This window comes from Styela clava, chromosome 10 (genome assembly GCF_964204865.1).
Source record: "Styela clava chromosome 10, kaStyClav1.hap1.2, whole genome shotgun sequence".
Taxonomy (NCBI): Eukaryota; Metazoa; Chordata; class Ascidiacea; order Stolidobranchia; family Styelidae; genus Styela; species Styela clava.
In genome coordinates, this window is record NC_135259.1 from 3,373,692 (window position 1) to 3,386,945 (window position 13,254).

The 13,254-nt window shown below is 33.7% G+C and overlaps 1 protein-coding gene across 1 annotated transcript; it reads right to left on the reverse strand.

Annotated features, from left to right (window-relative positions):
• Window positions 1–1,775: 1,775 nt before the first annotated feature.
• LOC120337265 (fizzy-related protein homolog) lies at window positions 1,776–11,577 on the reverse strand. Its single transcript, XM_039404998.2, has 10 exons — window positions 11,342–11,577; window positions 10,074–10,329; window positions 9,516–9,646; window positions 8,224–8,297; window positions 7,294–7,428; window positions 6,819–6,933; window positions 6,065–6,304; window positions 4,904–5,118; window positions 4,102–4,309; window positions 1,776–3,701 (listed from the first exon to the last, which is right to left on the reverse strand). Exons 1-10 carry the CDS (start codon window positions 11,411–11,413, stop codon window positions 3,567–3,569), a joined length of 1,581 nt encoding a protein of 526 aa, XP_039260932.1. The 5' UTR covers window positions 11,414–11,577; the 3' UTR covers window positions 1,776–3,566.
• Between the last annotated feature and the right edge of the window lie 1,677 nt (window positions 11,578–13,254).

Consider the following 13,254-nt stretch of genomic DNA (forward strand, 5'->3'; position numbering starts at 1 on the left):
ACATGAATACCTATTTTATAAAAAACTCAAAATCGCCAAAAATGACTTACGCAATTCGGTTATTAGCGTGACGATATTTTAGGTTCAACTGGACGACGATGCGTCGAGAAAGAGCAATTTTCACGTCATTGCCACCTATACAATCATGTTTCGATCTCAGAGAATGCATTCTCGGATAAAGAAATATTTCCTTGACATAAAAGGTTACAATAGTGATATATATATGACCATCTTCAATTGGGGAAACTTCAATGAACCAATGGGCTCTCATTCTGCTATATCGCGGTAAAGAGGATGATGTCGAAAAGTTGTCGCTTGGTAAACGGGGTCTTTTGAATTTGTGGAAAAGCAATTTTCTTTTGCATAGTTGTCTTCCATGAGTTTGGAATTCGACAACATACCGGTAGTAATCAGCGTGGCCATGTTCAGTATTTACCTACTGACTAGCGCGATGCTTCAGCAGACGAGTTGCCTCAGCTGTAATAGGAGTATCTTTCTGTATATTAAACCAACGGCCTTCCTCCATGGCCTAAGTAGGGTAGGCTGATTACCTCATAGCAATTCAAATTCAGAAGGGCTTTATTTGCAAAAGCCGATTCTCTCACTCCCCTGGTGCCTATTAAAATATAGCCATAACTTTGCTTTTAGTCGAAATTGCGCACAAGTACGCAATGGGTACCACAAATCAAAAATCTTCTTTATTTACTACCACCTTATCTAATCCAGTGGTTCCCATATATACGTTTTTATATCGCGGTTGAGTACTTTAAATATTCGCGGCACACTTATCACAAAACATTGAACATTTCTACTCTTAACGCCATCTTGCTATAAAATAATGATAAACAAAGAAAATCAGATAAAAGGAGTTTTATTTATGCAAATACAACATACCCTGTATCTAGTAATAGGTACAGAATAATGATGGTGAATGTCAGTAGGACTGTTAAGCCTGGTGCTTCTTTACTAATGCTGCAATATGTGGACGAATGTGAGGGAGACATAATTCTAACTCTCTGAGAGAGACACACTCTTAACGCAGGCGAGGGGGGGGGGGGCAATATTTCGTCTATATTTAAACACATGTTGTTTCCGCTTTACAACAAAATTATCATTTCAGAAAAGTACGATAGTCGAGCGCGAAGAAATGGTTAATAGTTACCGATATTAGGACTGTTTTCTTACAATAATGTACACGAGAGCGCCTTCGGAGCACCTCTCATTGTTGTAAAAGATAGAAGAGTAGTAATACGTAGTGCAACTTAATGAAGGTTTTATTGAGAGTTTCATTGCATCAGTGTTTGAACTACCACGCGTTTCGCCAGATTACTGGTGTGATTACAGATCGCAAGGGAGGGCAAAATAAAATATTTTGATCGAATCGAATATTTTTAACGAATATCGGATATTTTTAGTATATATATATACAACAGGCATCCGCTAGACATTCTGATGTTGGTGAGCTATTTCCGCCCGTCCACTTCTCATTACACAACGGCGAACGTCAACGGTTGGCTTTATATTCCTGGAAGAACTATGCGTTCGTATCGGCGACATATGTTAAATACAGCTAATACGGAGTTAATTTGGGATTTTATTCCGATTTTTGTCTTTTGCGCCGGCTTTGAACCTACTCCCCCCCAATAGTAAGTCACCTGAAATCTTTTCGCGGCGCGGCAGTTGAGAACCACTGATCTAATCTTATGTAAACGCCACTGTTAGAGCCTAACCTGACAGTATTCTAATCTGACATAAAGACAATAATCAGACAAAAATCGCTAAAAAGAATTTAATAGCAATTTCATTTTCACAAAAAAAGGAAGAGAAATGAAAAGATTTTGATAATAACCAAGTATGAGCTGAATGTAGGCCAAATAAATCAATTTTTGAAGAAAAATTTTATCTGCAATACATGGAAACAACACTCCAGCAACGAAAAGCAAGCAAATAGCGAAAAATTTGGAATCTTCAAAGATATGTTTTGGTTTAATAAAACTGCGAAAACTCATAAGGCGGATGGTGCTCATCAAAATCATCTGTTACCATTATTGTAACAGTGCCTAACATGTTGATTATTGGTAGAGCTTCCACTCCACAAACAAAAACCGGGGGTGTCACAGTGGGCCACAAAATACAAAATGGCGGACGGACAACTATGCGACAATACTTTATTGGGAGATGAAATGATATCAAGACTACAAATGGGTTTGGGACGATACGATTCAAACAAAATTGAGTAAACAATATTCATGATAATATTCTCTAAATGTAGATAAACACAGACCTGTCGAACATGGGGAGTCACGTTATCAAACAACAGCAATTCATGATGAGATATAATAAGAAATTTTATTGAAAAAAAGTTGACAAAACACCTTCATGGTTTCTGAATTACAATGATGGTTGAATGCATAATTTAGCATTCGAAATTGTCATCGACCACAATTTACCATTCACTGCCCTAAACTAAGTTGCCAATTACCAAGTTTTACCATATCCTAATCCAAAATCATACAGGAATTTCATAATTCCAAAAAAAATTAACAATTACCACAATTTACCATACACTAAACGAAGCCAAACGACCACAAATATAATTCGCTTTGTAGAATTATTTAGTTGAAGACACATTTTACTAAACATAATTATTTATCAAATTAAAATTGACCATTTTAGTTTGCAATATTTCAATTCAATATTTAATTCACCGACCAGAATTGTTGGTAAATTTTAAACGAAAGTAGGAAAAAAATTACTAATGAATCATAATATACTCAAATTAATAAACAATTAGGTATCATAAACTCTTCCAATTAAATTATTCGGCCATTGGCAACAAAAGAAATACAAGTGGTGAAGTCATGATACAACGATGAAAGGAAATATCTAAAGAGTGATTCACGAAAACAAAAATTCAACTTTTTATAATTGATTGAAAGAAATGCCTGACCTAAGTCGCTTCAAATTAGAAAACTTGCGCTACCTGCCGCTTCGAAGCTAAGAGATGTTGCATGAATTATCAAACCTTCGCTTTCCAAAAAATGATCTAAACTTCTGATAAAATTTGGATAATTTGATGATTATTGAAATAAAACATCAGAGCCTCAACTTCCTCAATAAAAAGAGAAATTAAAATGAGGAGGGGGCAGTAAAATAACAGTAGAAATAAATCCAAAATCACTTCAATAGAGATGGGGCAACAAAACATCGATGAGCGAAAAAGGACAGTTAGGAGATAATATATTATTGTGAGCAAAGGAAAAAAACAGTAAAACGAAAAAAAGAAAAATATTATATTATATAGAATATCATCATTTGATAATCTGAGCAATAATTTTTAAAAATATCTCAAATTCTTACGAACAAATCTTGGTTATCAAAAAATTCAGTATCATTGTATTACACTCGGACAAGCATGGTTGAAAACAAAAGAACTTAATTAAAGTATTATTGATTGTTTTCATCCAATACTTGAAATGAGCGTAATTTTTAGATGAAAGTAGTTCATGGTCGAATATATCACGAAAGAAATGATAAAAATATCGAAGGTATCAATAACACTATTTCTACCGAATGCGAGTGAATAAATTGAGAACTGAAGTAGATTCTTTGTTAGACCTCGTCTTTGAGAAAACATTCCAAAATCTTAATGTTTCGTCACCGGCTCCTGTTACAATAGCTTCTCCATCTGGTGAGGTTGCCTGGAGAAATAAAGTGTAAGGGATTGTTAGAATCTGTGATTTTTTTTTGAGGACTGATATGATAAGTTGCCAGTACACAGTAAAATTCGATAAAAATTATACTGTTCATATCTGAGAATTGAGATACATAACTTAGTTATCCAACTCTTCATTAAAACATCATGATCATAAAGTACTAAATTTTCTCAAACCAAGTTCACGAGTCACATGCACTCACTCAGAATAAAAATACACTCAGCTATGAGCAAAGTCGAAGGCAACCATTGAAACTATGTATGATTTCTGGTGGTACAGTATGTATGAGATTTCAAATATATATGATTATAAACAGGGAAATACCAACAAATGTAAGATATGCTGATACTATGCTTATTGTTATTACTGATTCAAACTAACTTACTAAATATAAAACTCTGTAAGAATGTCCTGTTAATTTAGCAACTTGGGTTAACGACGGATACTTCCACAACAAAATTTGATTTTGACTATAACCATGAGTTGATACAAGTTCGTTAGCATGTTTGGACCATGCAAGATTGCAGACTTGAGATCCAGTATCCACACACTGCAGAGGTTGTTGGGTCAAGGTGTTCCAGAAGCGAATACACCTAGAATAACAATATAAATGGGTCATTTTCTGAACCAAAAAATGCAATTCAACTCCTCATTTTTCATTCAAAAATTTAAAATTTTCAGCAATTGAAGTCTCACAATAGGACCAAGAGTGCATTAATTTACTAATCAAATCAATTATCCGTTTCATTTTCATGCAGTAATGCGGGGGTGTGCAACCTTCGATATAGGTGGGCCAGATAAAAATAACTGGGTCCAACCATGGGCCGCACTTTTATTTAAAATTGGCTTTCTAGTAGCTGTAGGCTCGAAAATTTTGTTATTGATCTTATGACATGCTTGTTCACTTCGCACAAGCTAGCTGACACTTTGTGGGTTGCACACCTTTGCATAACCGGATTCAATTTCTAACAATGATTTATGTGTGTGTTCTTTGTTGAAAATGACACAATTCAAAATCTATTCAATACTTTTAACTGGAAAGCAATATCAATGTAGCAATTTTAACAAAATTAGTCCCGTGAAAATTGCACACATTTTTGGTAACTTTACCACTGAAAATTTCAAAACGATGGGGTCCGACTCCAAAATACCCCTGTCTGCGTCACTAAATTGAATATTGTACGTACCTGTCTGCAGTACCACCACCGGATGCTAGTAAACCATGCTGATGAGGTGACCAAGCGATAGCTTTGACTGCCGCTAAATGCTCAGAATAGGTATGCACTGGTTGAATATTGTTTGAATTATTGCCTCCTGAACTTGCCGACCAAACTAATAGTTTGTTGTCATTACCGCCAGATGCTAAATGCTGTCTATCAGGTGACCACTTTAGACCACAAACCTAAAAAAGAATAATTTTGAATGTGAGATTTTGGTTGTCAATAAATTCGTATTTTTTAAAACTAAAGAGAAAAAATCATTAATAACTAATAGAAGTAATAATGGGTGTTGTGTTGCCAATATCTAAACATCCTGTACATTGTCTGTCACTAAGAAGTAAGATATTGATTATAATTTGTCAATCCCTCAGGAATTAATATTAATGAAGGGTGACAATTCCCAATCAAGAATATGATATGAGCCATGAAGTACACTAAGATTGTTATTCTAAAAGTCTTCTCCAAATTTACCTGCCAGGGAGGTAAAAATTCTTCAATTTGATAACAGCTGAATTCAGACCAACGAAATAGGAATAAGAAATATGACTGCACTTTGATAATAGTGTTATTTATAAAGGTAAACTATTTAATGTAAAGAATCATGATGAAAAATGGACGCAAAAATCAGAATGTTTAATGCAATTAAACATAGTAATATATTTTTGGTCAAATATTAGGAAAATTGAAAGAGAACTCAATATCAAATAGTCAAGAAAACACAAGATGCAGGAAAATTTACGAGCATTGCCATTTTTTGAAAATTGAATGACAGAATACTAAATACAGGGAGTCCACGGGTTACGACGGTTGCGACTTACGCTGTTTCGAGGTTACGAATGCACTCCATAAAAAATATATAAGATAATACTGTAATGTCCAGTATTTGCTTTTATTCATGTTATATGGAATTGTTTTCTATTTTTCTAATAAAGTACTTTTTTGCATTATTTGTACATTTTATTACAGTACGGCATGTATAGAGTAATTTATGTACTGTACAGTATAATGTTCCAACTTACACTGAAATTTGAGTTACAACGCGTCTTGAGAACGGAACAACGTCGTAAGTTGAGGACTCCCTGTAATCAAAACACTCAGTTTTCAAACCCTAAAATTAATTCACATTACCTCTTGCTTATGTCCTGTTAATTTTCTATCAGAAATTCCACTTGATGAGCCCGAAAGCGATGATCTTACATCACGTTGAAGTATAAGTCTGTCTCGGCTTCCCGAAGACAATTGATCGCCGTTCCATGCCAGAGCTCCAACACGAGCAGTATGGCCTTGGAGCTGCACAATGCGCTTGTTGGCTGCTGCATCCCAAACTTGAACATGACCCTTGTGTGTTCCCACGGCAACAAGATTACCCTGAAAAAATAAATAAAGTCAAAGTAATATCAACATCAGTCAGATGTCAGGCATGACTCTAATCAATCATAAAATGAATTTAAAAAGTTTCCAACTTATCATTGCACAAGACTTGAATATGTTAATGAACATTAGTTTCGAATCCCCTAAGGACTAATTAGTATTCAAATGATGTGTTAACGATTAAAAAAGCCCACATAATTAACACAGTAAGAGAGTGAATAATGATCACAATCATTGTTGTTACAAATAAAGGCCTATCAACAGAAAATTTTTAAAGAGTTATTTGCCATTGAAAATAAGATGTGGTATTCAGAGATAAACGAGAACTTAAAAACACAGGCCTGTATTCGAGCTCAGCAATACATTGAATCGTGTCATCCACAAAAACTTGATATTCGATTTCAGATAATTTATAAACACGAGACACATTTTAATAATTATAGATAAGAAATTGAAAAATAAAAAGATGTGGAGGTGAAAACATCTCCCAGCACTATAATACAACTCTTACCCTGTCATTCCAATTGACTGATGTTACTGAATCACTGTCCGAGGAAAGATCACATAATCTTGTTACTTGACTTGTATGTGCACTCCATAAATATACACACGCTCCCAATCCGACACTGAAAAAAAATATTTCTTTAATATTAATATATTGTTATATATATGAATGGTTGGGAATATATGAAATATATAATATAATATACAGTATTATGAAATTTCCAGTGCAGTTAGTTCGATTATGATTAAGCAGTAAAACCAAGGTTCTAGAGAGGAATTTATTTTTTATTTTCGCAGAATTAAAAATTTATGAGTTCTGTGTATCATGTCGTATTTATATATCTATATCTGTGAATATATTGATAAATTTCACCTCTAATTTTAAAATATTACGCAACAAGATTGCAAAAGAAAAAAAATGAGTGGAAACTACAAAAATCACAGAAACAATTGTTCTAATTTTAGATAAAAACAAAGCATACCTTAAAATATTAGACGACGACCAATCTACGAGGTTAAGATAAAAATCATCTTGAAGTTCAGGGGCGTCTAAAACTTTAAACGGAATTTTTGAAATTTTTCTCATTGGTTTTCGAGGTGATCGAAGTAGCCTTTGACTGTAAAAGAAGAGATATAATATAAAAAATAAACTCTAGCAAAATTTGTACTGCTACACGATACATCCATATATTGATTATATACATCTGATCAAAAATGGCAAATATGTCATATTATTATATTGGAATAAAGAAGATGACAATTCAACAGAATGTAATTATGACATCACAGTAGATAATTGTGCAGATCAGTGAATCATCATTCTCGTTTATCCTATTATACCCAGGAAGGAAAGATTCCATGACATTATTGACACAAAATCACTGATCTCAGTGGTACCTTGAGACAAAGGAATAGAGGTGAATCAAACAAAGACAATACGCTATATATTGAATAATGGAAACGTTTAACTAGATGAAAATTGGCAAATTACTATTCTAAATCGAGGAAGCCAAAGGTGACTCGTGCGATTTTTGGCGCTCCATCAGTGTGTGTATCAATATGGAGGTAACTAATTTTGTTCGCCAACTTTACATCAAGTTGTATAAAGGGACTGAAACTTATGGGCGGGGGGTATATTCACTTGGCTAACAAAGACAGTCTCGGAACTCGTAATATAACTAAAATAGGGAAATTGGAATAAAATTATGGCCTCACTCTAACCTGGTACAAACAATACAGGAGTACCCAATTTTTTCCCTGGAATTTACTTTCTGTATACGTTGAACATAAGTCAAGATTACTGTGCTTCGGTATCATTAATAATTATTTATATTCTAGGATGAATAGATAGTTAGTAAATAATATTATATATGGCTCAATATGAGAAGTTTGAATTAGTCCTTTTGTAATACCTTTTAGTGCCTACAGGTGATAAAGAATATGGTGATGATTCTGTAGAGTCCGCCCTTTTCATTCTGACAGAATACTGAAAAGTAAAAATAGATCATGTAAAACAACTCAAATTATAAAATTTACATTTTTATATGACTAAAACATTCAATTATTTCTATTATGTAAACAAAATTATATAATTTGAATATTAAAAGAATCATATTTAGGACTGTCTTATATTATTTTTCGAATATGAAGATAATAAAATATAACAAGAACATTAATTGGACAAATGAAACCAAACTTATGTGATATAATAAGCTTCAGAATAGCAAATATTGACACGTGAGAAATAATGAGACTGTTTTTAGAACGATGGTCTATTCTGAATCAGACATTGCTGATTATAACATCGTTTTAAAAATTGATTAGCATTGGCTTGCCCGTTATTGGCTTATACACACCATATGATGAATATAAACTATCAATCACGTCATGCTACGTCATAGGGATTAAACAAAGAAAGAGAGTGCATAATGGCTTGAAACGACTAGTTAACTATGTCAGAATTAAATCAGTTTCTTTGATCAGTAACTGATTGTTCCACAATTATCATTACCGTTATATGCATATTAGCAACTATAGCGACCTTCATTGATAGGAAAGTAATCTTTGTGGTGAGAATGCCATGTTAAGCGATATTTTCTATACAATCAATGCAAATTAAAATGATTTGATATGAAAATCAACTACAGAAAGAAATTGAATATTGTGTAATAATGAATTATTTAAATACGAATGAACTGCCAAATAGTAGTTCAAACTTCCTAATAAGAAAATATTTGAACATTTTATTTATCAAACATTATTGGTCTCTCAGAATCAAGTAACAAATAATCACATTTGGGTGTGACAATGCTTTATAATAGCTTGCTAGTCGTAAATGCTTTTTACTGCACCCATGTCACGTTGTGGAAATTTATGAAGCTGACAGTCTTATGTTAATGGCTTGAGGCAAAACTCATATATATTGTCACATGAACATAATGGTTATAAAAGTAATTACAATTCTACATGTCACAATTAGAGTAACAGTGACAAGACAAGCTTTACTACAGCAACATCTAAAATGAAAATACAGCATGTACAAACCTTTCAATTATTGATAGATTAGGATTATATGAAAAGGAGATTGAACTTTTTAGTGACATTAGCACACTTCGTAAAACTAATTCTAAACAACATGCAACAAATTATTGAGGATTTTAAAATTATAAGAGCATCTTATACCAAATTTATTAATTTGAATTACTTTAAATAAATTTTTCTTTTCTGAACACGGGCTCCCCATAATTCTTCTATCTTCTGATTGACTATCTTTTATTCGTTCAATTTCTGCACCAAGTAGTTCATTCTTCAGTAAACACTGATACATGAGGTTATCTGATAATAAAAATGACAAATCAAATGACATCTGATCGATGCTCTATAAAAATGTATCTAACAGGATACAGAGCCATTGGAACTGAAGATTCAAATATTTTATTTAAGATATTCGACTGCTTCAGATTAAATTTTAGATTTTTATGTTAAACATGTTAAGGTAGCGAACCCCTTTGACATTGAATAAACACTTTTTAAAATCTAAGATAAATGTTTGATGGTGCTTATGTTAGAAATAAAATTCTAATAACAAACTGTTAATGTTAGTTAGTTAGCAACAACATCAAATGTATATTATAGCACACTTATAATAGTTATAAACAATATTTCCGAACCATTGAGAATAGTATTGATATCATTTCAAACTAAGAACATCAATACTAAAAAATATCCACAGGAATCAGATGTATTTCAGCAATCAGCATACCTTTTCCATTCTCATTGGCATCTTTGGTTTTTCGATTTGTTGTTGGAGATTGTTGTTGTTGCTGTTGTTGATTTTTAGTATTTTTATTCCGCGAAACTGTATTTTCAGAAATCAAATTAAAGTCAATATGCCATCTTGCGCCAGCTCTGCTCGGGATGAATCTGTCTCCGTAACGATCTTTTGTTGGAGTCACACCACCCGGTGATGACGGCAGTGATCGCTGTTGATGACGATTAGCAAATGGAGAGACAGAAGGCTGTAACAAATTGATGTATAAATATTGATATTTGAAAACTTAAAAATTTAGGAAATCAACAAGCTTTAGATTGTGTTATACACAAATACAAAGCACAAAGAAATGAATCAAAGACAACATAATTTGTGATGACATAAAATTTTCACATTCAAATCATGGCCAAAGAAGTGAAACTAACTAGAGTTGATCCGTGTTGAACAGTTCTTCAAACAGTTATAGTGACAATCTTGTTTTTACTATAAATTTTCATAACCATAAATTTTTTGTCTGTCCTCATCGATCAAAAATATGAGGGGTGAGGTGCCAATGCCAATTGCATGTTATTTGTGCCAAAATCTGAAAATATACTCGACAATCAGACTTATTAATACCTTAGGCTTGGCATGCCAAGTCTGTAAGCCTACATGACATTAATAAATACAATACAATAGGTTATTTCGAAAACTCTAAATCGCACAACGAAGGAAAAATAAGCACAACAACACAAAATCGAAGCTTTCTTGAATACGGCATATATCTTATAGTTAGACCATAATTTTATTTTGATTATCCTCATTTAAGTTCGATTACGAGTTCGGGGACTGTCTGTGTTAGCCAAGTAAATATTCCCCTGCCCATAGGTTTCAGTTCCCTCACACAACTTGATGTAAAATGGGCGAACAAAATTAGTTACCTACATATTGGAACACATACTTTTGGAGCACCGAAAATTTACTTGCATTTTTACACCAATAACCAAAAATAAAAGTAGAAAAACAAAATTTATCATTCAGAATTAGGCGGTGAATACATAAACAAAAAATGCTTAGTAGCATCTGCCCAATATTCGTAAGACGCAGTTTTATGGCTTCGATTGTTAAAAAACCAGTGGAATTGAAGTAAATTATAAAAATATTTCTTGATATGCTACCATTGAGAATAGGTATTCTTTAATATAGCATAGCATATACTCTCATATGGTACCGGTATACCACAAAACAACATTACTTGCATTATGACATCATAGACTTACTGAGCAGGCTGGAGACAACAAGGATTGTCCATTTTGTTGTTTTAAAAGTCGTTTTTCAAAGTCTTGATCCATGTTGTATATTTCTGCGAGAAACGTCACCGTTAACGTTTTTTTTAATTTAAATACTCTTCTTTTAGATTCCAATTGTCAAATATTATTTTCATATAATTAATCCAAAATACTAAATCCATAAACACAAATTAGTTTTCCTTAACTACGACACAATCGATTTTCAATATATTCCAGCATTTGTCGTTCGCTAGTTAGTTTGCTGAAATACTACTGCCAATACAGCAATAGTAACTACTGAACTATTGGAAAACAAAAATCACTTCATAAAAACACAAGAGCACTGAAATATGTTAACTTCAGAATAGTAACATACTGCAGTACTGACATAATTATGGCACTGACTGCAGGACTCAATTCATTCCTGAATTCATGTAATACCACTGTACGGTACCATACATACAACTAACTCAGTAACTGACCAAGTACCGGTACCGTACCGGTACAGAAGTACTGCAGTACTGCAGTACTGACTGACTGAAATAAATTTATGTAATCTTAACATATTTCAGTATTTTGAACTTGCTAACAGTAAACTATACTATCATGATAGTGATACGCTGCCTCACATTACAGTATTCTGGTATTATACATTACAGTCTGACAGTTCTGTAGTTAGATATCCGTGTACCGCTATGAAACCAAAAGCTGATACAGTCAGACAGTGATGAGTGACAGACAGACATCTCCTATTTTATTATTATCTCTTGTTGGCAACTGGTATTTGACGTTAAATGTTTCGCGACCAAAACAAGTTTCCAGCTGTGAAACAAAAACAACGTCTATCGCCCTTTTCTTCAACAAGTTCGACTGTACAAACGAATTTAGTTCGCACAAACAACGAGTCTGACTGGAAAATCGCTAACCTCAAAGCGTCCGCTTGGCGAAGCGAGTGAAAGAAAAAAGGTTCCCGTTCAACGACTTTTGTGCGTGTGACGTCGTTGACTCGCCCAAACAGCTGTAGTAATTACAGAAGTGTGGATCGATGCGGGGAGAGCTCTACAAAAAAAATCGAACTTCAAATTAAATTTTAAACAAGTTAAACCCTATCTTAGAAACCCAACGAACGCGAACATTTAGCGAATTGACCTCGTTATTTGATGCATTGTGGGTTGAATTCTTTGTGACGCACTCAATAGTGCGTATCGTGCGTAACTTGTTACGTAACAGTTTGAAAACATCACACGGCGTACCCATTGGACGGGGCTTTACGTACAAGCTCACGCTCCACCTGATATCTGGTAGCAACGTCCTTAGCAACAAGCGTGGCGTTATGTTACATTCCACATCACTTGCTAAGGTCTTTGACATATGTATAACAACAAAAGCCGATTGCGGGCCGATATAGTCAGGTTTTTGCTGCTTGGCGTGACAGGTTGTAAGCATAATCCTACATATTGTATTAATATATTCATTGTTTTTGCGTGCCGAAGAGAATAATTTCATCGATCCATTTCTATTTTCGCCTCCCCTTTGTTGAGTTCTGACTGACAGGGTTAGGTATAATCTAGCTAATTTGAAAGGAAGGACTTAGTTCCACAGTTTGTTCACATCTCTGCATGCCCGTGGTGAGTTTTAAAAGGGGTGTGATTTAGCACTGGACGTCGATATATAGTACGGCAAAAAATTAGCAGAGCCTCCCTTGATGTTTACGATTGTGATTAGTGTGAAAATTGTAACATATGTTCGATATCGAACAGATTCTGACAAAGCTAGAATGAACGCGCTTCAGAGAAAACAGTTCTGTCATTAGGTATATCGATAAAACATGCGAACTGAATATTTCAAGCAACGCCATGGGATCTTTTGTACAACGCACTCTTGAAACAAAAAATACGCCAACG

Excerpts from the sequence above, each read along its gene's own strand:
- LOC120337265 (XM_039404998.2), bottom strand. The coding sequence starts at position 11,413 with ATGGATCAAGACTTTGAAAAACGACTTTTAAAACAACAAAATGGACAA. Across the intron at positions 9,647-10,073 it reads TGCCAATGAGAATGGAAAAG|ATAACCTCATGTATCAGTGT; the intron begins GTATGCTGATTG and ends TTTTATTATCAG. Across the intron at positions 5,119-6,064 it reads TAACAGGACATAAGCAAGAG|GTTTGTGGTCTAAAGTGGTC; the intron begins GTAATGTGAATT and ends ATTCTTTTTTAG.